Source organism: Chelonia mydas, chromosome 2 (assembly GCF_015237465.2).
Source record: "Chelonia mydas isolate rCheMyd1 chromosome 2, rCheMyd1.pri.v2, whole genome shotgun sequence".
NCBI classification, from domain to species: Eukaryota; Metazoa; Chordata; order Testudines; family Cheloniidae; genus Chelonia; species Chelonia mydas.
In genome coordinates this window covers 248,420,264-248,446,214 of record NC_057850.1, presented here as the reverse complement: position 1 = coordinate 248,446,214, position 25,951 = coordinate 248,420,264, and the positions used below count along the sequence as shown (strand labels likewise).

The following is a 25,951-nucleotide window of genomic DNA, read 5'->3' as shown; positions in this document are numbered from 1 at the left end:
ATTGCCAAAAAGAATAATCATTATTACTTACTGACATCCTAAACTTGCAAATGGTATATCTGCTATGTTCATTTTTTTAGGCACTGGCTGCTAGAGGAATTGATTCAATGTCACTTAGCTCATTTGAAATGTCACCTTTAGCATCCAAAAATGCCAAAGAGAGAAGAAATAGGAGAATGAAAAAGAAGTCCTTGGGGGTAGAAGATTATGGGGAAGACCAAAAGGTTCCCAACTCTGAGTATGATGGTGGTCAGCGAAGAATGGTAAGTCATTATCTGAAATGTCAATGACAATTTACTTCACTCTGTACCTTGGTGAATAATCAGGGCTCTGAATGGTAGTACTGTAATTAAAAACAAAACAAAACAAACCCTTTAACAGTAAACAAGGATCAAACACTGAGCATCGTGACTAGCTTGCAGAAATTCTATATGTTATAATTGTGGAGAGAAACTTATCTACTCAAATTTCAAAGTCATCTTTTTAAATGCCCACTAAAGCATTTTTGTCACTTTTGTTATTGTTTGTTTTTTAAAACATTTAAAAATATCCCCAGTCTCATTTAGTTTCATGATAACATGTTCATTGTAAATTGGTTATGGCATAACCCAACAAAAGCCATATCTAGTTATGGCAACCATTTCCCTACTAATGGGCTTGTGCCTTTTTTGCTTTTTAATGATGTCCAGTGGACACTTGAAAAGTTTTCTTTGCTTTTTAATCTTTTGCCAAATACCTTTCAGTACAAGTTTTCTGGAATTGTTTTCACTTTATACTGTAGGGAAAAAAAAGAATATGGGTAAGTCTATTGTTAAAAAAGTTATTTTGTTAATATAATTGATATGTGTGAACGTGAATCTGCCAATACTGGAGATACTGATGACAGTTTCAGATATTAACATTTGTCTGTGCTTAATAGGGGGCAAAGTTTAAAGCAGTTTATTTGTTGTTTTTGAATAGCCATGTAATGGGCTAAGTCTTTCAATACTTTATTGTCAGTAAATTTAGGGACATTTGGCAACCATAAAAAGTGCATGGAAAATGTGAAAGTGATGTAAGTAGATGTGACAAATGAATGACTCCCCAACTCACAACATTTATACATGACACATTAGGGTTTTTTTCCTGAGAGGTTTTCTTGATATTGTTTAATTAGTTGAGTGGGTTGCATTACTAATTATACGATTGTTAATGCTAGAATTGCTGTTTTGATTCATTCTGAGTTGGTTTCAAGATACCAAATACCAGAATGAACTGGAGCTGCATACTTGTCAATGTGTTTCTTAGGTTATATTTCTTGTTTCATTTTTCACCCCTGGATGTCATATGTATGAGGAACATGGAAGTAACATTTCAAAGCTTATAGTAAATCATCTTTGTAAGGCTGTGTGTGGCATGGTTTGAGGGAATAAGTCTGAATCATCATCATTCAAATGAAATCTGAGTTGCTGTAAGCACACTGCCATCGAGAATCAGTTTCAATGACTGTATTGTGGAAACCCAGATATGGATTTTTGACCATTTAGTAAATGGTCTCAGTCAAAATGAGGGGTCTTTCTATACAGTGGGCCTGAATTTTTATAATTCTTACTTACACCAGTGTAAATCAGGAATAATTCCACTGGAGTCAATGGTGTATATCTTGTGTGAGATCAGAATCAGGCCCAGAAAGTTTGACTGAGATGGTAGATACTGAAAAATTTTGATCCCTGTTAATAAAGATTTGGACCATGAAAAAAGTTCAGATGGAAGTAATAAGTACACAGACCACAAAGGTTAAAAAAAAACAACCTATATTTCCCCACCAAATATTCTCTCTTAATTCATTCCCACTTTACAGATAGGAGAGAAGAGGGACAGGCTCTAAGTTTGTGTGCATTTCCAAACACTATTTTCAGTAAGGCAGTGTTCCTTTTTAGGGTTTTTTTTTAAAGGTTGTTCAGTGTTGGGCTTAATCACTGCTGATGATTTCTCAGGTTTGTAGTCTCTCTTTAGCTGATGTAGTGTATCATCAAAAGAGCCACTGTTTAAGTACATGGGTTATTGCCTTGTAGTTAGATGATCTGCCCCTTGAAAGAGACAGCGATACACTTACATTGGGATAACTATTCCAGGATCCACCATGTCTTCTCTTCACACTCTGCTTCTTTTTCTCTTTTTCATCCTCCTCTTCTTCTCATTCTCCCTACGATTCATTTCTTCCCATGTTTCTTTATCTCTTGCTCTCTCACTTCAAAGTTTGTTCCTTAGCCACCTGTGAAGATGTATTGTGACATCTTCAGCTGGGGCTGGATTCACCAATCCACACCACTCTTATACTTCTCATCTCCTTCCCCCATGTCCTTTCACTCTAATCACACGGAGGGAGAGCAGGAGCAAAGACAGCGTTATGCTACTAAGTGAACACAGCCTTGGCCCTTCACATTTCAGTACATCTTTAACAGCCATGTATTAAACAAATACCTCATGGCTAGGAATGGTTATTAAATCTCAAAACTATATTGAGATTAATACATCTAAAGTAAATGCTTATCTGAGGCACTTGATTTAAAATGGGACTTACTGATCTCCTGCAGTAGATGGAGGAACTCAAAACCTTCATCACTCCCAAAAATGTGTTGCAAAATGTTACTTCTTTTCCCCTTTTTCCTTTCTGGGGGCTTCCAGACTCTCCTTGACATTAGCTATGGTCCAAATACAAACTCAGTGAAGCGCAGAGCCAGCCATGGAAGTATATTCAGTTTCCGATTCCGTGGCAGAGACATTGGATCCGAAACAGATTTTGCCGACGATGAGATCAGCACTGCCGGGGAAAATGAAAGCCAGCGTGGCTCACTCTTAATTCCAAGGACTGGGAGACGTTCAAGCATGCAAAGTCAAGCAAGCCATAGCTCTCACCCTGCTACTCCAAACTACATGCAGAATGGCAAGAGGAACATCTCAGTGGATTGCAATGGTGTGGTTTCCTTGATAGGATGGGGCACCGGGGCACACAACCCAGACGCAACGTCTCCTTCAGGGTTACTTCTGCCCCCAGTTATTATGGAAAACCCTGGGACAGGCGACGTGGTGAGTACAGTATGGTTTTTGTATGGTTTACATTCTTGTTTCTTTTACCAATGTTATTGACATTTGCTATGGTATCTGTAAACAACCTCAAACAATCACCAACCTGCCCCCTCCCCCTGCCCCACATATAAACTATGTGAAAACCATGGGCCAAATCCCACATTGATTTGCACCCTGTGCAGCCTCAGAGAAGACCATGCCCAGTGGATGGAATTTACTCAGGGCATTCTGTATGGAGGCTAATATTTGTATTTTGGTTTTAATCTGGATTTTTTTTGCTCAAAAATGTGGATATTAATGAAAAACGAAATCTCCCCATCCCATTCTTCATGTGGTAGGTGTCTGATGGGTTCCTTCTGCCATTTCCACCTCAGGCATTGTCTGGTGGCCAAAACCAATATTTTAAAAATATTCCTATGTGTATTCCATTCCATCCAGTGATTTCCACACACACATACATCCCTCTGCTCCTGTAGGTTCCTACCTTAATACATCTAGCCATTGGCTACTCTATAACTGTTTGGGAGAGAGAATTGCTTATAGATCCCAGGTAGCTCCCAGGGAGACTTTAGTATCCAGTTTAAATAAATCTCAAATTAGAACAGCAGATGATTAACTGGGTTTTGACTGTGTCTTTGTCACAGAGCACTAGGGTGGAGCAACATAATAAAAATAATTGGCTTTCCTCTCGAAAGAGCCACATTATTTAAAAAAATAAAAATAACAAGGATAGTGCTTTTAGGGCCTCATTGTGCAGCATAACTTGGCAAAACATCAGCTGCCATTGATAAATGCCAGGTATAAGAGGCAGGTGCAGTGTGGACAAGCCGACCTGCATAACCTTGTCAATGCCCAGGTTCACTCTGGATTTATTGTCAGATTATCAGCAAGTGAGATGTGTGGTAGCTTTTTCCCTGGAGCTGTGCAGCTTCTTCCATTTCCAGCTTTGGACTTGAGATGATCCTGCACCCATCTAGAGACTCCCTGATCTGCCCCCACCCAACTTGGAGAGATCCCCGTAATGAGATCTCCGTAGGACTTCTAATACTCCCCCTCCAACCCCCCCATGACATTCAATACTTTCCAGCATGTCCTCTCAGCACCCCAGTACATTCCTGCACCACCTCTTTTATAGAAGCCATATGTGCTTCTGCTTCACTAATACAGACATTTTACAAAACTGCCAGTGGGTTTGCACTCTCTTCAACGTGCCATTCCATTGCTCCCTCTCTGGAGACTTCCTGAAATGCATTTTGCTTCCCTGGACTGAGATTGTGACAGGCCCTTACACGAGCTTGCAGGGGGATGGGATTGCACAAGGATCTTCTCCTCTTGCATGGCCTGCACAAGGGGCTACAACCGTGGCAGTCCCTGCACAGCCCTGTGGGTGCACTTCAAAGAGGATGGCCAGGGACAGGGAGGAGCCTGACCCAGAGCTCCACCACCTCCCCTCTGTGCTGGGCTGAGGAGCAGGTCAGCTGCGCCGGTGGAGCAGGCTACACCATCTTAAGTAATGGTGTACCCTGCGCAGTCTTGCAAATAGAGCCACTCATTGTAAACTTGAAGATGATTAGTTTGTAGTACGATTAACAGCAGTATTTGTGTTCTATTTTCTGTTCCCGACATTAAAGAGAAGGATATTCCCACAAATATTTGCACCTCATTTTATGTAACTATTTTGCTCCATCAACCTATTTTTCAAGACATGGAAGAAGACCAGTTCTGAAAGCTGTTGCTAGGTGGGTCATAATCCGGGATCCTAGAAATCCACTTGCCATGAAAAAACTTGGAATTTGCATTTTTACCGAGAATCTTTAGTTTTTACATTTTGTGAAAAAATAAAAACATATATTAACTAAATTTTACTGAAGTCAGGGTGACCGTATTTCCCAAAGTGAAAATGGGACACTGTGTGGAACTGGCCTGAGCCACCTAAGGGTTGGGCTGACTGCCTTAGCCCGAGTGCCTGGCATCGCTGCTCACCTTTCTTCTGCACCCCCCTTCGGGGGGGTCCCACTTTTTTTAGCAAAGCTGGGCGTTTGTCCCATTTGCTCTTGCCATCTGAAGATCATCCGTTAGCAAGAGCAAATGGGACAAATACCCAGTTTTGCCAAAAAAATCAGGATGTCCGGGACAGGGCTTAAAAAGAGGACTGCCCCAGCCAAAACAGGACGTGTGGTCACCCTACTTCAACTGATACCCATATATATAGTTTCCCTAGCCACAATATGTATAAAGTGCCGTGTTTCATTTTAATCGTGGGACAATGTGGATTTTTATGGGGGGGTTTTATCGGAGAATTTTGGCTTTTCTAACATGGAAAACTAGGATTCCTGATCATAATATGTTACTGACCCTGCTAAGAGCATGACAGAAGCATGGCTGTGTAGTAGCTAGAGTAGGGACCAAGCCACAAAATTCAGATGTGGATCTTAAACTCTTTGCACTCTGAGGATATTTAGATTTGGAATTTTTGTTTTGGCCCTTTAAGAACTAGAGACCATCCACAAAATGTGGTTCATGATCTGGGTTTGGGAGTAATGGACCATATCTGGTTATACCGTACAGTATATAGTATAGCTGCAGAGACGTTTATTTAATTAATTATAATGCATCATCTGAAGGAAAGGGGGGAAATAATATAGTTCCCAATAATAAATAAAAGACAAAACTAAAGCCATTAAAATAAATTACATAATTAATCATACAGATAATTGGATTCTGAGATAATGCAGTATGCCCATTGTAATTTTTAATTCATTTCTATTTATTTGAAGTTTATTAAGGTTGATCCAATATAACAAACTTTACAGTTTACTTTGATTCAGTTTAACTTTCTATGAAGCATGCCACAAGTGGAACATCTGTGAAGTACAAGGTTTATGAAGGATCATTTACTCGTGTGTTTATGAAAATAGTCTGAACCAAATCAGAAAAATGTTGATAGTTTAGTGGTTTTCCCTCTTTCGTCTGTTTGTGCCAATCCTGCAAGGTGCTGAGCACCTCCCAATTCCTGCGGTCAAAACTTCACAGGGGACATTTGGTGCTTTGCAGAACTGGGTTCTTAGGGAAATTTTGAATTCTGCTAGCATTGCTCTTTATTTGCCAGCTTCTTTTAAAAACATATGTGCAAAATTAACTGGGCTAGATAGTGGGAGGGAGTGCTGCTGGCACTTCTGTGGTTGTCTAGGAAATAACGCCACGGCACTATAGCAACAGATGTTCATTTAGTGATGCAATGTGAAGGATGTTGTGTCTTCTGTGAAACAGGTTTAATATCTAATCTATCCAGAAAATGTGAGCTGGAGTTAAAAGCTAATTGGCAGCAAGCCCAGTGCCTTACAGCTTCATTATTTAAGAGAACTGTAAGAACTGTGCACAAATTAACTAAACTGTGGAGGAAATGCAGAACAACTGATAAATTGAACACTACAGTGTATTTTGAGATAAAATGGCTCTCCTCTTGGTTTAATATTTGTATTTTTTCAGTTTTCATCCAAACATTTCTGAAATGAATTATGTTGCTCAAGAATGAAGTTATCTGTTTGTTAAAAAAAAAAAATCAGATACAGCAGTAGTGAACTTGCGAGTTTCTCCATGCTACTAACGTGTCTTAACTCCTGACTTGAAGGGTCCATTGCTTGAGGTGTGAGGGTAGTTCAACTGATGTTAATGCATTCCCTGAAATGAGGGACCCAATGCAACAATGAATTTTGAGGAGTTCACATCTTACAACTTTCATCCTCTATAATTTTGCAGAGATGTTTATTTATTTATTTAATTATTTAGACATTTCTGTGGTGGTCACCACATTAAAAAGATGTGAGTATCTACATTTTTGAGTGCCCAAACTCAGACACAACAGGCCCTGATTTCAGATTTCAGGTGCTCAGCACCTTATGAAAAGTGTGCCCAGTTAAAGTTTCTGAAATTGATCACTCAAAAACGGAGGCATGCAAAACAACTAATCACTTGTGAAACTATTTGTTTGTCTATAGGTTTGGCTGGAGTAACTTTCATCCTGCAGATTTTACGTCAGGTACAGTAGTTCAGATCCTGATGAACAACTTGGCGGCTTTGTGCTATTCAGCTGCCAACCAAGGGCCAAGCCAAGATCCTGCCCATTTTTGGGAGTGGGAAACATATGTTCCTTTCTATTTTTCATCTGATAGAGTAGCAAACTCTGCAGCAGATAATCTGAGTGTCCAGGCTGGTGACCAACATGAGTGGTCTGCGAAACCGTGGTCTGTAGACATTCTGGTACAGAGATGGGATATTGCTTAGATGAGTGCATACTCTACAGAAGTCAGTTCCAAAGATTGTATGTTCTGCACCAGGGGGTAGGGGAGGGACTAGTTATTAGGCATGGACAACTGTGATGCTGCATCAATGGGGAACCAAGTTTCTTTGTTTTTCCTCTCCTCTCTCTAATTCTCAAATACAACTACCAAAACAGTATAGAGATCACATAATCTGAGTGGCCCATGTTTGGGACCATTAGTCCTGTCTGTTGAGAGTGTCTCCACAGTCAGCAAACGAGATGTTCACTGATAGTGTTCTAACTGCCTATATTTATCTACGTCTGTACTGGTGGCACTGTGCTTGTTCACAATCTGCTCTGTCTGTTTGATTAAGCCACCATGCACTTAGATGTACAGCCTAAGGCCTGCTCTACACTAGAAAATTAAGTCAACTTAACTGCGTTGCTAAGGGGTGTGAAAAACCCACACCCCTGAGTAGTGGTTAAGCCAACCAAACTCCCAGTGCAGACAGCACTAGGTCAACAGAAGAATTTTTCCATCGATCTAGCTACAATCTCTGGGGGAGTTTGATTATCTATGCTGATGGGAGAATCCCTCCCGTCGCCATAGGTAGTGTCTACACTGACGCACTGTAGTGTTTTAAGTGTTGACATACCCTAAGTAACACGAAGAGCAGCTTCTCTCTGCAAGGAACAGAGAATTGTGAAAGCAATTGCTTCTTTGCCACATGTCTCTTCACACTTCACCACACCTGTTAATACTTACATGCCACATAAAAACACGTGAAAAACTGAAGAAAAGAAGACAAAATTCTCAGGCACTTGTACTTGCCAAAACAACAGCTTATTTTTCAGCTTGCAATCTAGAAAACACGTTGAGATCACATGGGGAACAAAATAATGTAATCTGCATGCACCCTGAGTAAAGTTAGCCCCATGTCAGACAATGGCAGCTCAGTTACAAAGGAGGAACGGACATAGAATTCCAGACATGGTTTGTGAGCTCACTCCAAGTTAAGTCCAAGTTAAGTCTGAGTAATGAGCTCTCTGGGAAACTTCCATTATGTTTGATACAACAGCATGTTAAGTGGGGCTTGATCCTGTTATCGCACCCATTGTATTTACATAGTGTAACTCTATTGACTTCACTGGAATTACCCTTGATGTACACCAAAGTAAGTGAGAGAGAAATTAGGCTCTTGTAGGTTCTGACGGTTATGTCCTTTCGCCTCTCCTCAGGCATGCTGAGCACTGTTCTGGGAGGCCTAGGGTACTGGTCCTTTGTCTTTAATAGAAAAGGCTTATGAATTAAACAAGCAAATTGATGTCATGCTGCCAACTTAAGCCTCAGTACATTTGCACCACAGTTATTTGTACTAAGGTGTCCAATTGCTTTGTTGTGCCTTGGTAAGAATTTTCTTCATTATTTAAAAGGTTAGAATAACATCTTGCACACAACAGGTTGATCAGTTTGAACAGAATTATATTAAAGGGCTGTAGCAATGCTCTTTTCTGTAGTTTGACACATCAGATCCAGTGAGGATCCCTAAGCAAATAACAAGAGGTTTCTGCTTGCGGTATAGAGTTTCATTAGGGTTAAGTTATAGACAGAATTCCATCCTTTCTTGCCTTGTGAAGCCAGCTGGAGCCCTTTCACTAACACTGTAGGGAAATCTCAGGGGTTTTGGTATTGTTTGTTCAGTCAAACAATTGTTTTTGGAGGTTAGAATAGGCAGGGAGATGGAGCTGGGTATAAATCTCTGGGGTCATTGTTATTTATAGCTTCTTAGTAGTTAGGTGTACATTAATGGTCAGCTCCAGTGTTGTTGGAGAGTCAGCCACAACAGCAATCCACGTCTGGGACATGAGAATAACAAAGTCACTGATTAAATTGATTTGAACATAGAGAGACAAAGCCAGTGGTAAAAGTACTTGAGCTGCAGCAATGGAAAGGAGAGACTAAACAGCACCAGAACTAGGCTCGCAGAGGCTAGTTTTCAAATGGAGCTCCATGTTTCCTGTTTGAACTGTCAGACTGGCACTTTCTTTTAGGGTTTGATCTAAAGCTTATCAATAGGAGTCTTCCCTTTGATTTCAGGAGGCAGTGGATCTAGTCCTTAATGTGCCTCATTGCCAGTATGAGCATCCAAAGGATGCATTTAGATGTCTTATTAAGTTGTGTCAAGGTTCCTTCCCTACTCTGAACTCTAGGGTACAGATGTGGGGACCTGCATGAAAGACCCTCTAAGCTTATTTTTACCAGCTTAGGTTAAAAGCTGCCACCACCAAAGTGTTAAGCAAAGAACAGGGGAAGTGCCCACTTGGAAGCGTCTCCCCCCCAAAATATCCTCCCAAGCACTACACCCCCTTTCCTGGGGAAGGCTTGATAAAAATCCTCACCAATTTGCATAGGTGAACACAGACCCAAACCCTTGGATCTTAAGAACAATGAAAAGCAATCAGGTTCTTAAAAGAAGAATTTTAATTAAAGAAAAAGTAAAAGAATCACCTCTGTAAAATCAGGATGGTAAATACCTTACAGGGTAATCAGATTCAAAACATAGAGAATCCCTCTAGGCAAAACCTTAAGTTACAAAAAGACACAAAAACAGGAATATAAATTCCATTCAGCACAACTTATTTTATCAGCCATTTAAACAAAACAGAATCTAACACATATCTAACTAGATTGCTTACTAACTCTTTACAGGAGTTCTGACCTGCATTCCTGCTCTGGTCCTGGCAAAAACATCACAGACAGAGAGAACCCTCCCCCTCCCCCTCCAGCTTTGAAAGTATCTTGTCTCCTCATTGGTCATTTTGGTCAGGTGCCAGCGAGGTTATCTTAGCTTCTTAACCCTTTACAGGTGAAAGGGTTTTTCCTCTGGCCAGGAGGGATTTAAAGGTGTTTACCCTTCCCTTTATATTTATGACAAGGTGTCTGTTCAAACATGCCAATTCCTGAGCCTCCTATTGGTCAGATTTTCCCCCCTCTAAAATAACAGAAAAGACAGAAGTTATTCACTTGACTTCAGTGGGAGCTGCTGGGCACTCAGCACTTTTAAAAATGAGGCCATGTTTTTAGGTGCCTAAATAAGGATTTAGGAGCTTAACTTTAGGCATCCCTTTTTAAAATACTTGGCCTTTGTTTTCACTAATACTAAAACCATTTGCTGACCAAACCAGCTTTTTATTGTTGACCACCATATAGAAGCAAGGAGATCATTTTTCTCCTAGCTTTACCCAAGACTGGTGAAAAGGCAAAATGTCAGTGCTTTCCCTATACCAAGAAAAAGTGCTTGTTGCCAAAGGAACAATTCAAAAATCACCACTCAGATGTAATATAGACAAGAACTAGCTAAAACGCTAAAATAATGCTCTCTTAGTCCCTTGATTGCTACCACTGCACGTGCAGAGCTTTACATTGTTGCTAATTTCAGTTTATTTGCAAACTTTGCTTAGGCAAATCCTGAATGAGCATATACCTGCAACTAATTATTCAAATATGAGATAAACATTGCAAGCTCCTTTAGCATACAATGCTGCTTCTCCTTTTATAATGGCTTTTCCACAAAATTAAAGCCCTTCATTTCATGGTTGTGTGCTATGATTGTCTCCTTCAATCTTGTTAAATATTTGTACTGTCACTTTATTGGGTCCATTGTTTATACTCTCGCCTGTCCACCCCTTTTTCATGCTTGAAAAGGCTTTTATGGTACATGGAAAATTAAAGCTGAACCAGCTCCAAATGCAGCCTTTAAAATGCTGCCATAAAGGAGCCTATCTTCATATAGCATCACTGGCATACTTCAGAATTGTGGTTATTCAGAACAAAATACTGTTGCAGTGTTGGTTTCAGAGTAGCAGCCGTGTTAGTCTGTATTCGCAAAAAGAAAAGGAGTACTTGTGGCACTTTAGAGACTAACAAAGTTATTTGAGCATAGCTTTCGTAAGCTACAGCTCACTTCATCGGATGCAGTGTTATATATCCTCATTTATATGTAAATTACAAAATATATATATGTATATTTGTCCTTATGGAATTAAGCTAATACAAGTGAGAAACATTTCCAATGAACAAAAATAACAGCACAGAAATAGTTTTGTCCTGCTGGAGGTGTCTTTTTTTAAACTGATGTGGTTTCATGGCTGGACTTTAAAATGATCTCCTGCATTACTTTAAGAACTGTTATTTTTGTTTAATTTCTATTGAAATATAAGTATCATGAAACATTATGCCTGTGTAATGGTAATATTGTGTATCTTGTCCTGGTTGCCTGATTCCTGGATGTTTCTCTATCTCAGAACACCTCAACTGCCAATTCCACATACCACTGTTAGTTATCTAATATAAAAAGACTATCTAATAAAGAAAGACACATATTTATTCCTTATGAAGGATAACTGTTCATAAATTTCCCTGAGTAACGTTAATCATCTTCAAGAATTTGTATTGATGGAAACTTTCTTTCTTGAGTGATGGTGGAGCACGTAACAGATTTCAGGCTAGACTGGGACTCGGGCTCCGTACCTATGCAATGGAGTAAGAACATTGCTTAGAATCCTGCATAGTCTACCCAGACCTTGCGTTCTGGTGCTGCATTGCCATGGAGTAGGTAGAACTTTGGATCCACTCCTCACTCACTGGTCAGTGCAGCTGAGCAAGTGGGGGGGGGGGGGAGGTTGTCATTTGTTCCGGGTGTAGGTCAGCAGCAAATTACACTCCCTTGCCCCAACTGAGCTATGAGGAAGCAAGGGAAGAACGGTAACTTAGATATATCTCCTTCAAAAAATATTCACCCTTACTCACACTAGATAGTAACTTACTCTGCAAATAGTCCTTTTAATATCAACGTGACTATTTGCAGAATAAGGCAGTATGTAACATTGTGTCAGAATTGGGCACACTGTGGTTATTGAGAGGAAAATAGAGAAAATTGAAAATCCAGTAGGATTAGAAATATTCAGGTACTATAAATAATAAACAAGAAGGGAGTTCTGGACTCAGTATTCTTTTATGTTGCTAGTCCTATTCAAACTAAACTCTCATAGTGATACATTGTATAATGATAAATGTAACAGGAAGTATGCCCATGAACAATCATGTTGGAAAAATAATGTGGCGCATATGTTACATTTAGTTTTGCAATTTTGGACCTGAAGGAATGTATTCTCTGTGCACCTGGGCGTAAAGAATATGTTTTGCGTAAGGGCTGTTGAGGTGTTTCTTGACACGAGCACTTCTGCTCAAGCCAGCAGAGGTATGGTATTTTTCCATATAATCGAAATGTTTGGACTTTCTGGATGGCACAGTACAAGAAGCACTACTTTTATGTGCTTAAACTGTGTGTCACAGCAAGTAGAAATATGATATCATGATTTTAAAAAAGAGGAAGAGAGAAATAATCCAGAAGAATTTGAAGTGGGAGATTTATTTATGCTTTGTTCTGCAGAGGGAATTAGAAGAGCAATTTCTTCTCTCTTATTCATTTTTATTTGTTTGTGTTTCTTTTTACTTTGATATTTGTTTCCGTAGTTCCTTTGCCAGGTTATTTCTTTTCCTTTTGTAATATTTTCTTTCACTTTTATGTATTTTATTATGTATGCCAAATTGGTGTGAATGGCTATGTAATTTTGTAAATGTTTTCTTTTTTAATAAAATGTTTTTGTTTCTTTGATTTGTTGTGGGGTTTTTGAAGGGGGAAAAAGTAAAGCAAGCTAATATATCTAAAATCTCTCCCTCCTCTCTCTCTGTCTTCCCCTGCTCCATAAACCCCAGATAGCCTGATGACTTCTTATTTTGTTCACATTCACAGGATTTTCTTTAAATAGGTTTTGATTACAATAACTTTTCCTTTATTATGATTTTGACTTTGATTATGATTCTGTCAGTAACCTGATGTATGCTGATCAACTTTTTTTTATTAAAGAAATCAATAACTCATATTTTTTAAAAAGCAATTGCTGATAGCCTGGTTTAGCCAATGGTTGAAGTGATGCTTTAAAATTCCTTGTAATAGTCTTCTCTGGTCTGCCAACGGTTGATATTTCTAGCCACAGAACTTTGACATTCTATATTGTCAGTATTATGATTATTATTTTATGTGTAGTGGGACCTAATGGTCCCACCCCCACTGTGCTGGGCTTTGTACAAACATGTAACAAAAAGGCAGTCTCTACTCTGAGGAGTACACAACATGGATACAGTTCTGGTCACTTCATCTAAAAAAAAATAAGAATAGGAAAAGATGTTGAGAAGGGCAATGAAAAGGATTGGGGTATGGAACAGCTCGATAAGAGGAGAGATTAAAAAGGTCGGGATGGCTCATCTTAGAAAAGAGATGATGAAGGAGTGGGATATGATAGAGGTTTATAAAGTCATGACTGATGTGGAGAAATTTATTAAGAAAGTGTTATATACCTCTTCACATAACACTAGGGATCACCTGATGAAATGAATAGGCAGGTTTCAAATAGACAAAAGGAAGTACTTCTTCAGTCAATGCAGAGTCAACCTGTGGAATTTATTGCCAGGGGATGTTGTAAAGGCCAAAATTATAATGGGGTCCAAAAAGGAATTAGATGAGCTCATGGAAGATATATCCATCAGTGGCTATTTGATAAGTTCATGGAGGATAGGTCCACCCATGGCTATTAGCAAGATGGTCAGGGATGCAACCCCATGACCCTAAACCTCCAAATGCCAAAAGTTGGGACTGGATGATGATCCCTCAAAATTGCCCTGTTCTGTTCATTCCTCTGAAGCATCTAGCACTGGCTACTGTCGAGAGGCAGGATACTTGGCTAGATGGATCATTGATCTCACCCAGTATGGCCGTTCTTATGCTCTGAAGAGCTCACAGTCCAGATCAGAAGACCAGTTTTTTTCCAAAATGTTACCACTGTCAATGAATTACCTTTCTTGCCCAACCCTGTCTTTGGTGGAGAAGTCACCTCTAAGGGGGGTCCTGGTGTACCTAGGGCCAGTGGGGGTTCCTGGTAGTGCATGGCTCCAATGCTGCACTGACAGTGAATGTGGCCAGAAATGCCCTGGGAACAGAGACAGTGCAGAACCACAAGGCTTCCAGGTTGATGGTCCAGGTCTCCCACTCATTCCTTGTGGTCACTGCAGATCCAGGAGGTTCCACAGGGCTTGTGGGTGGACCTAGTAGCTCATTCCTCTGCAGGGAAGGACAAAAGCAGCCATCTTTTCTCCCATATAAAGCTTTGTAAGGGAAACCTAGCAGGATCTACTGTCCCTTCCTCCTGTGGGAGCATTGGCATAAGTAAAGGAAACAGGCTTTGTCTCTGTATGAAGTTGTAGTTCGTACTAAAAGAATTCTTACTGTTTGCATTCTTTTAAGTGTGAGAGTATTCGGTCTCATCATAGATACCATATGTCAAGGTTCTTTCCCCACTCTGAACTCTAGGGTACAGATCTGGGGACCTGCATGAAAGACCCCCTAAGCTTATTCTTACCAGCTTAGGTTAAAAACTTCCCCAAGGTACAAACTTTGCCTTGTCCTTGAACCGTATGCTGCCACCACCAAGCATCTTACATAAAGACCAGGGAAAGAGCCCACTTGGAGACATCTTCCCCCAAAATATCCCCCCAAGCCCTACACCCCCTTTCCTGGGGAAGGCTTGATAAGAATCCTCACCAATTTGTACCGGTAAACACAGACCCAAACCCTTGGATCTTAAGAACAATGAAAAATCAATTAAGTTCTTAGAAGAAGAATTTTAATTAAAGAAAAGGTAAAAGAATCGCCTCTGTAAAATCAGGATAGTAAATACCTTACAGGGTAATCAGATTCAAAACATAGAGAATCCCTCTAGGCAAAACCTTAGGTTACAAAAAGACACCAAAACAGGAATATACATTCCATCCAGCACAGCTTATTTTACCAGCCATTAAACAAAAGGAAATCTAAAGCATTTCTAGCTAGATTACTTACTAACTAACAGTTGTAAGGCTGCATTCCTGATCTGTTCCCAGCAAAAGCATCACACAGACAGACGAACCCTTTGTTCCCCCGCCCGCACCCGCCGCAGATGTGAAAGTATCTTGTCTCCTCATTGGTCATTTTGGTCAGGTGCCAGCGAGGGATTTTCTAGCACTGTATACAGAAAGGTGGTTAGCCTTCCCTTTATATTTATGACACCATATGTGCATGAGAATATCCTATCCTGTTGCCTGGCTCAGTATTGCCAACCCCAAACCTTCAAAATCATGAGATTGGCTTAAAAAAAATCATGATTTTTAAAAAATTATAAATTTGTGGTTCTTTTACTTGCCTTCTGGGTTTTGAGCCTTTAGATTTTGTTTTTTCAAATGTTTCTCTGCAGCCATGAAGGCTAGAAACATATTTTTCTTCAAATGGAAGCTGAGATTCTCACAAAATTGCAAAACTCCAGCAGCTAGAACACCAAATGTTGCGAGACTGGTGATAAATTCCTAAGAGTTGGCAACACTGCAGACCAAGAAAAGCCATGTGATGAAGAGGCACTTTTCACCCCTAGCATTTGCTTTGTTTGATATTAGAGGCCAATAACTGGAGCTTTTGTTCATACCCCTTTTCCTTTGGTACCCATATAATTAAACAGTTAACACATTTCGGAAATAATGTTATAATTATTGTAATTAAATAGAGTTTCTTTCACAAGCTAAGAGCCTACTGAGTTGATGTTTCTCTGGTGTTAGAAATACCCTTCCTCCTCACTTGCATATTTTTTACATGTTCAGTCTGGATCAGTGCATCGAGATCAAGGAGCAAAATTTTCAAAAGAACTGTCTGACTTTGATGCCTAAGTGATATTTTCAAAAGAGTCCCAGATTTTTAAGGGTTGTTCTGCTCAATGTTGCAATATCTAAGTCCCATTTTCAAAATAAAAGTCTCAAGAAACTTAGGCTCCTTGAGTTTGAAAATTCTACTCCATGTCTGCCCTGACTTCATCCTCTCTTGTGCCTTGCTGACCAAGTATGTCCATTTAAACAGGCCTCTCCATCTGATGAGGCAAGCAAGAAGCAGCTTTTGATGCCCCATCGCCTTTCAGTGGACCATTGTGACCAGCCATTTCAAAGACAACGAGCAGTGAGTGCAGTCAGTATCATTACCAGTGCCATGGAAGGTAAGACATTCCTTATTGATTCCTTAATTCAAACCCAAGTACATATTGGTAACAAAGATCATAATGACATAAATCTCAATATCTGTTACTACAAAAAATGTTGCTGTACTAGAGGTTAGTGTGATCATTATGCCACAAATATAATAGGCTGGATTCTAATCTCATCATAATTTTTTTTCAGAACATCTCCTTCATCACCACAGTGTAGAAATGAAAACTCTTTCCTCAAAACATAGAAAGACAGTGGAAAGGAATTAAATTTCTGGTCTACAAATCATAAACAATGACAATGAACAGCCATCCCCTCTCCCCGCCACTTCTTCAGTTCAACAGCATTTCAGTGTATCCTGGCTATAGTTTCATAGTAACTGATACATTGTTATTAACAGAAATGCTTTTTCAACACACATCTGTCCCACAAACTGATGCACGGACAAGTCTTGGAATATGTATCGAAGAGGTCTGCATTCAGATACAGTTTGTGTTATACAGCTGTGTTACAAATCTGTTTTGCAGGCAACTTTGATGTCTATGCAGAGGTGCAAGTAAGCCGGTACGCCCCGTTACGGCGTACCGGCAAGAGCCAGTGAGCCGTAGCGGGGCGGACCGGCTTCCCGAGGGGGCAATTTAAAGGGCCTGGGGCTCCCAGCAGTGGCTGGAGCCCTGGGCCCTTTAAATTTCCACCAGAGCCCCGCTGCCGGAGCCCTGGGGTAGCAGCGGTAGGGCTCCAGCAGCTATTTAAAGGGCCCACGCTCAGAAGGGGCCCTGCCCTCTCTTCTCTGCCCCCCACTCTCTCCTATGGGGGCAGAAGTTTGGTGCTGCCTTCTCCCGGGGCTCTGTCCTGCTGCTGCAGGGCAGGTTCCGCTGGCAGCCCAGCTCCCCCTCCCCCACCTCTTCCCCCAGTGTGCTGCGTTCCCCCTCCCCCTCTCACTCTCTCTCCCTGCTGCCGATCAGCTGTTTGCTGGCATGAAGAAGCAGAGAAGAGGCAGGGGCGGGGCCTTGGGGAACGGGGTGGAATCAGGGCATACCCCTTCCAGTCCCCTGCCATGAGCCGCTCAGGGCAGGGAGCTGGGAGCGACCCCAGCCCTCTGCCCTGACACCTGCACCCCTCTCATGCCCCCATGACCGCAGGCTACACCCCCAGCCCTCTGCCCTCACTCCTGCACCCCCCCCCCCACATCCCCACCCTCACCCTGAGCACCAAACGGGAGCTCCTGCACCCATCCCCACCCCACATACCCACCTGCACCCCTTGCACCAAATGAGAGCTGCCCCAGGTAAGCGCTCCACACCCCAACCTCCTGCCCCAACCCTGAGCCCCCTCCCTCATTCTAGCTCCTGGACAGACCCTGCACCCCAACCCCCAGCCTGCTCCTGCACTCTAACTCCCTCCCAGCCCTGTTCTCAGTGCACCGCCACCATCAGCTTGGTGCAGAGAGAGACAAAGAGAATGGGCTAGAACCAGGGAGAAGGTAGGTACCCGCTCTATGTGGGCAGGGGAGTGTGTGGGGGATCCTGTTTACCCCCTCCCCAGCCCTGCTGCCCTTGCAGTTTATCCCCAGCCCCTCCCTTGCTCCAAGGACCAACCCTAGCTCCCGCCCCACTGTGTTTTTGCCCCCAGCCCCTGCCTTGCTCCAGTCAGCAGGGACTAATTCTCCCCCCATGCCTCACTGTGCTCATCTTGCCCCGACCCCTGCCTCGCTCCAGCTGGGGTCCAATCCTTCCCCCCTCTCACCTCCGTGCTCCGCTGTGCTCTTGCCCCTGGCCTCTTCTTTCCCCAGGGGGGCCCTCAAATATGTTTGGCGCCAGGCCCACAAAAGGTTAATCCGGCCCAGGCCCTTTAAATTGTCCCCGGAGCCTTGTTGCCAGAGCCCTGGGGTAGCGGCAGCGGGGCTCCGGTGGCAAGTTAAAGGGCTGGGGTGGTAGCAGTGGCCCCAGGCCCTTTAAATAGCCCCCTTTAAATTACCCCCGAACCACAGGGCTCTCAATTGCCTCTGCAGCTGGGAGCTCAGGGGGTGATTTAAAGGGCCTGGGGCTCCCAGCTGCTGCTCCCACAGCCCTAGCCCCAGGCCCTTTAAATCCTGATTTAAGGGCCTGGGGATTTAAAGGCCCCTCCTCTTCCGGTTGAGGCCCGCCCCCTCATCAGGACTCCGGAGTACTGGTAAGTCCTTTAAGTTACTTTCACCCCTGTGTCTAGGCCAATGAGCCCTTGTTGATGCAGTATAGTGCAGAGGTACTCACCATGTGTAATTTAACAGCTATTTAGAGCTCCCGAAGTTTTGTTGCTAAACAGAATCTAAAGGTTTGTAGGTTGAGCTGGCCAGGCTGGAGTAGAGGCCGTGACCGATAATTCAGTAGGCATGGGAGCCTGAACTAAGTATATCACTGCAGTACTGGTCATGGAGAAGGGAGGTGAGCAGGCTTATCTGCACTTGCTCCTCTCTCCATGGCAGCCAGCACCTATTTGTATGCCCTGGCACCACCAGCAGCAGGTGTCCTGTAGAAGTGGCCTTTTAAACCCTCCAGAGTCTGCTTATGGGAACACAAACTTCCTGTGGCTAAAGGCCAGTTACTGTGGGCTAAGGTTTTTCCCAGATGAAAGGTACAGGCCACAGGCAGGAGAGAGGAGCAGACAAGGAGCCCAGATAATTCAAGTAATAACTTGAGTGTTACCCCAACTCAAGTGCCATCCACATAGAAAAAATATTAACCTGAGCGTCATGGTGCTTTTAACGCCAGTTGGCTGGTCCCTCTTGGGGTATAAGCTATAGCTGGAGTCAGCACAACTCGTCAGCTGCTAGCACGATCGCTCCGTGCAACAAGTGTTACTTCACATGTGGCCGCGCTCTCTCAGGAGAAGCTAACTCGGGACGAGTTAACTGAAGTGTAGATAATTGGAGTTAATGCCGCAGTGAGAGTATAGACCAGGTTTATCTGTGCCCTGTGTAGTTAATTCTTTAGCAAAGGCTTCTTTACTCCAAAACTTTAATTAGTCATTGAAGTTAAATATGTGTTAACACAAAACAAAGGGCCATTGACTTAACATCAAAAATCCACTAGCTGAAGATCTGGTCCAATGAGTTAAATAGTTTGACAAAAAACAACAACAACAACAAAAAGACCTTCCCCTCTCAGTTGAACATTTCATTCTGTTTACTCTTATGATCTCATCATATCACTAGTTCTCCACGGACTCCTACAAGCTAGAAAGGACCTGAATTTCTAATTTAAAAAAACTAACAAGAACAAAACCACAAACAAAACCAATATTCTGTGTGTTCTTTATACACCAGAAGGAAGCAAATAAAAGGGCATGGGTCCAATTTTATTTTTCCCTTTGCAGTTCACCCGTAACAAAGGCTGTCATATCTGCCATGGGTTTCAAAAATTAATGTAGGTAAGAAATAGTCATATAGCTGGCATGGTGTTTATCATATTAAGCTATCGTGCCAAAATCAATAAATTTGTAAGAAGCTAAATCAGTTAGAAAAAGTTACATTAAATTAATTAGCTGGTATGGTCTAATCTTTAATGCCTCACTGTAGGTTAGACCATCATTTCCACTGTTGCTCTTAAATTATTTTGACAAATGATGGTCATTCTTCTTGGGGTATAGTAGATAGTAAGTACTATCTATATTTTTCTTTTATTAGAATAGGAGTGGAAAATTTCTGTATCTGAACTTTTAGCAAAATTGGTTAAGATGTTTGAATACAAGGAAAGTTTTTAAAAAATCCCATCCCTGTTATAAAGATTATCCTTGTGTTTATTTTTAAGTGTTCTGGTGCTGAAGAGACCGAAGTAGAAAGTTAAAATTTGCCAGGGAGATAGTCCTCTTTGAGGAGAAGTGTCTTTGAGTATTCCAGGAAAAATTGGTTTGACTTGACTGAGTAGTAAGTTTTATGATAGCAGCCCCATTAACAACAGTCTGCCAATTTTACAAATAGACCTGAATGGATAACTGATGATTTTTGACGTGGTGGCCAAATTGAAAAATCGGGGGGGGGGGGGGGGGAATAGTTTCAGGTGGACCCAAAATGGAAATTTTTTTAATTGTTTAGCAAAATTGAAAAGTTAAAAAAAATTAAAGTCAAATAAAATGTTTTGTTTCAGTATTGAGGTTTTAAAAACATTTTAATTTTTTTCAATAACATTGAAGTAAATTTTGAAATGAAACATCTTTCTGAAGCAAAAAGTTTAAATGTTTCATTTCATAAAATGCCAAAACAAACCAATTCAACATTTCTTGGTTGTTATTGTTTTTCTGATTGAAATAATTTGCCAAAATGGACCTGAATTCACAAATCATTTTGGTGGACCCAAATCTGCCTTTTTCAGCAAATAAATGATTTCCATAAAAATTTCAAATCAGCTCTAGTTACAAAAGACAGTAGGCTTCAGTACATATGCGTGCATAACTAATGCAGTTTGTGTACTAATTACTCAATTCAGTTCCTTTTGAAATCAGTGGGAATTTTTCCTTTGGCTTCACTGGAAGTTAGACTGGGTCCTGAGCATTTTAAAATATAGTCTGCATTTGCACATTGAGATCAGTTGTGTGTAACTTTAGCACATGAGTAGTTCTAAAAGGCTAACTTCAAGTGTGTCATTTTAATTGTGCAAAGAAGGAGGTGGAACTTGAATGGAGTGCTTTTACAATCAGTTCCTTGATTCAGCAAGGGACTTAAGTGCATATTTAATTTTAACTACTTGATTAGTGGGACTGCTTCAGCTAGTGATTTAAGCATATACCCTAACCCATACTCAAGTCTCTCGCTGAATCAGGGCCAGCATGAGAAAGGTCTCCATTGCAGTTCCACCCAATTCCTTGCACAGTAAAAATGGCCATCGACTGATACAAAACTCTGTAGGAGCTTGTGCATATGAAACCTTTATGCCATCAGCACAGACATTGTTCTACATAACTGAAAATGTTATGTGACTGAAAGGGAAAGTAGGGTGATATCCCACAGCTTCCTCACCCTTGGGACAGGGGTCTTCATTCCAGACACAACAAGGGCCTATGTACAAAGTATACAATCTGGCCTGCGGGATGCAGACAGAATACTCAAACTCATGGTGAAATCCTGGCCCCATTAAAGACCCAGTGACTTCAGTGATTTCATCCCATATTTTTAAAAGTTTGCTAGTAGAATCCCAATATGTGATACTGTAGTTTTGTCTCTCAGTGAAGGGAAGAGCATAGAGGCTGCACCCTGGCTGAAGAGACGGGACTGTTTATAAACAGACTGTAATTGTTTAGTTGTTCTGTTATGGTGCTCGTACTCACCAAGAGCACTTGTATCGATTATATTGTCGGCGTGGGGCACTGTGGGATGGTTCCTGAAAGCCAGTAACAGTCGAAGTAAGCAACACAGTGTCTACACTGACAGTGCATCAACCTAATTACATCTACCTGGACTGTACACCACTCAGCGTTGTTACTAAATCAACGTAGAAAGGCACTTATATCCGCAGGAGCCAAATTTATGTAATGACACTTCCACAGCTAGGTCAATGTAAGGCAGCTTACAGTGACCTAACAGTGTAATGTAGACCAGGCCATAGTTATATTGATCTAGCCCCCAGTGTAGACAGTGTTTGGGAGCTGCGGGAAGCAGCGGGCTGCAGGGAAGTGCTGGCCACCGCTTCTCACAGCTCCCATTGGTCGGGAATGGTGAACCGTGGCCACTGGGAGCTACGGGGGGAGCCGTGCCTGTGGACTGTCAACGTAAACAAAATGTCTCATGGCCCGCTAGTGAATTACCCTGATGGGCCGCGTGCCGCAGGTTGCCAACCCCTGTGTTATCGGCTTTGAGGATTAAGTCAACAGTGTGCTTGGTCCTGTGCAATAGGCAAAAAATAAAGACAATCCATGTCCTCAAAGAGTTTATATTTTACCAGGTTGTTGGGGTAGGACTATTTGTCTATTAAAAAGCAGATTCTTGGTCATTTAGATGGATGCTGGTGGGTTTTCTTCTGTGCTTTGATTCGTTTAAAGTATTCTCTTGTCACATAATTCAGTGTTATTTGACTATTTCTTCATGTTCTGCTTCTCACTTAGAGCTTGAGGAATCACAACAGCGATGTCCTCCATGCTGGAATCATTTTGCCATTAAATTTCTCATTTGGGATTGCTGTCCATTGTGGTTGTTAATCAAGAAACATGTAAAGTTTGTGGTAATGGATCCATTTACTGACCTCACAATCACCCTTTGCATTGTGATGAATACTCTCTTCATGGCCCTGGAGCATTACAAGATGACAAAGGATTTTGATGACATGCTTTACATAGGCAATCTGGTAAGTGAATTTGAACCCAAAATTATATCTGGAGAATTTATTTCTTCTTTTTCAAGTTGTGAAGATTGAAAACTATTGGAGCTAGAGGTCTTAGGAAGAACCCATTTGGTGTGCTGTCAGCACAACCTTGTACATGTCTTGCCAAGCAAGGGTAGCCTTCTTTTTTGGTGGTGGTCCTGGCAGTTGAAGAGAAATGAAGAAAGGATATGTATCTGCTGTCACTAAGTAAGCATACTCTGCTGTTCATTAGTGGACAATAAAGTGTCACTTCAGTGCTGAGACCAACAGATTTCCAGTAGGTAACTATTATAGGAAGTGAAGGAAAAAGAATCTTAAAAAGGTTTTAAAAATCAATAATAAGGATGTATAGGTCACTGAACATTAGTGATTTTTTAAGTTAAAGAATACTATGGAAAAAATAAGCTAGTGCCCCAGTGGGGAAGTAGCCTTGAGGTATCACTTTTATAGTTATACTACAGCCAAGATTTTCAAGGCCGGACAGGACCACCAAATCATCTAGTCCAATCTCCTGTATATCGTAGGCCACCAAGACCACCCAGCACCTACACACTAAACCCAACAGGTTTACTCATTTTGGGGCTTCCCAGCTTGAGACAGCTACAGCGCTCTGATTTCAGATCGTGCTGAACACCCACCTTCTGGAAACCACGCTCTTTTAAGGCCTCTCAAGTTGGGCACTCAGAAATTGGGGCACTCAGAATAACTAAAGCCTTTGAAACTATTAGCCATATTCTAGAGAAAATACAGGCAGTATATTCCTCTACAGATTATCATCCAGAAAGAAGTACATGCTGGATTTAAGGTTATTTTCATTTTTGTAAAAAAAAAAAAATGGTAGCAATCAATTATTGAAATACTTGACAAAGTATATATGTGTCCATTCACGCAATTCCACCAACATGGACTCCTGGAGCTAACAGGTACAAATAGGCAGAAGCAACAGTTAGGCTTCTGAGAGTAGTCCTTTTCTCTTGGAATCTGCTGACCACCAGATACAGAATTTTCCCTCACTACTTCTCTCCGTTCTCATAACTGCACCAATTGGCTTCCTCCAGCAGTGTCAATTACTCTCCTAGGCAGATGGATCAATCACCACATCTTAAGCTGTTCAGTCTTGAGAGATTTCCCTTTGTAGCTATGGTCAGTGATGTACTTCTGTCTTGCTCCCAGACCTCTGTTATTGCTCTTTGTGGCTAGCACCAGCTATAAAAGGAGCTAAATAGCCCTCGAATTGGGCTGTGTTGGCTCCCCTTAACAGCAGACCCATATGCAGGAATTTTGATCCCTCATCTTATTCCCCACATGGACAAAATTGAGATCTCCCAGATCCTGGGGCTTCTCAGCAGGTGGTCAGGTGGCAATTCTGCAGCTGCCCACTCTGACACCCCAGAGCAAAGATGCTCATGCTCCCTGCTCTACACTTGGCCTATCATCTTTTCCCCTTGCCCAGTCCATAGGTAACTTTAGATTCCAGCAGCGCCTGTGTGACTCCCCCACAATTCTGCCTGGCAGAGTCTAGATGACCTATGTGCGATCACTCTGAGTAGAGGAGAAAACAGAGACAGGAAACAAAAGAAGTTGAAAGGCAGTCAACCTTATCTTGCTCCAAGTCTCTCAGTACTGCTGTACTGGAGCCATTTCTCTTGTTTGTGGTAATGATGAAAAAATAAAACGAAGCAGGCATTCTTCTTGCAATGCTGTTTGCAATGGGCTTCTGTGAAAGGACAGTTCTTCAGGCGAAATATCAGTGGCTCAGGAGCATCCTGGGCCCTTCCTCCTCAGTTTTATTAAACCCAAACTTAAATGAGTTATTAGTAGAGCTGGGCACAGAAAGGTAATTCTGACTCACCGAGGTTTTCAATATCTCAACGTTTGGTTTTGTTTCGATTTGGAATGAAAACCCAAAATTTCAAAATTCTCCACAAAAGGGAATGGAGCCTCAGCTGCCGGACAGTCTGGCTGGCTGGCTGGAGCTGTGGCTGTAGGAAGCTCTGGAATTCCCAGCTTTGAGGCAGTTCACTTGGTGAGCTGCCCCAGAGCCATGGACCCTGGAAGTAGAGGCAATCTGCATAGTGGGCTGCCCCGGACCCTGGAAGCCCCAGAATCCCTGATACCCTAAAGCCCTGGACTGGCCGTCCAGCAGCTGGGATGCTGAGGATCCATGTGGGTGAGCTGGCAGGAAACCTGGCAGGTTTTTGATGGAAGTTCTGTAGGAGCCCTGCCTGAGTTCTGCTGGATTATTGGTGAGATCAAACAGTCTCTTCAAATGTATTTCGATTTCGGCAAATCAGCAAATTCGGATAAAACAATGTTTCATCAGAATTTTTCCAGCTGGCTCTAGTTATTAGCATGACTTTATGAAGAATCTCAGTCTGTCTTGAGTGTCCTCACTGCAAGTTCCTAAAGGAGCAAAATCAGGATTCTCTTCTTCCTAGCCAAACTCAAAAATGCTAGTATTTCTCCGCTGCTTTCTGATAGAGGTTTCCCTGTAGCTATCCCTCCTCAAGCAGGTAGGGTAGTATTAAATGGGGGGAAATCATAGGGAATAAAAGACCATTTGCTTTTTTCTCTAAAGAAATCATGAAAGAAACAATAGAAAGAAAAGGAAACAAGTGTTCTTATCCTCTGACAATAAGAAGGGAGAGTGCAACTCTTCATCTGGCACTTGTGAGAATCAGTCATTGAAGAGCTTCAGTTCTGATGATATTATTTGCGTCATAAAATTATGCTACAAAGCTCTGGTCCTCTGACTTCTCAGGCTCGTCATCTAAAGAAGATAATGTTTTTACCTGATATCAAGCAAAATAGCAGAATTATACTCACATCTCTGCATGCTTCATCTGAGCAGGCTACCTGCAGTGATGCCAGTCCTTCAACACCAGACAGCAATATTTTCTATATTTTTCATCCTTCCAAAGAAATCAAGAGGTTATTGATCTAAATTAGATTGGTTAGCAACATCACTAATACTTATCATAATCTGTATACCATAGCCCATACCAGTTTATGGCTCCACTCCTGAAGACAATGTCCAAGTAATCCCCTATCTGGATGATTAGCTAGTGAAAGCAGTTTTTTGTACAATCACAGCTAGCACTGAACAAGGTTCCAGTGATTTTGTGATGCATTGCTGTTTGGAATTCATAACTAATACACAGAAGAGTC

At 41.7% G+C, this 25,951-nt stretch overlaps 1 protein-coding gene across 5 annotated transcripts in view; it reads left to right on the top strand.

Annotated features, from left to right (window-relative positions):
* The window catches only part of LOC102931383 (sodium channel protein type 5 subunit alpha), a 314,377-nt gene that overhangs the window by 141,016 nt on the left and 147,410 nt on the right, over nt 1-25,951 (top strand). For 4 of the 5 annotated variants that reach the window (XM_043541607.1, XM_043541605.1, XM_043541603.1 and 1 more), the window contains exons 11-14: nt 81-263; nt 2,668-3,069; nt 16,330-16,462; nt 22,527-22,765. In XM_043541607.1, the coding sequence (XP_043397542.1) occupies nt 81-263; nt 2,668-3,069; nt 16,330-16,462; nt 22,527-22,765 (957 nt within the window). The remainder of the gene's footprint in view (nt 1-80; nt 264-2,667; nt 3,070-16,329; nt 16,463-22,526; nt 22,766-25,951) is intronic. The other variant, XM_043541606.1, reaches the window with a different exon arrangement.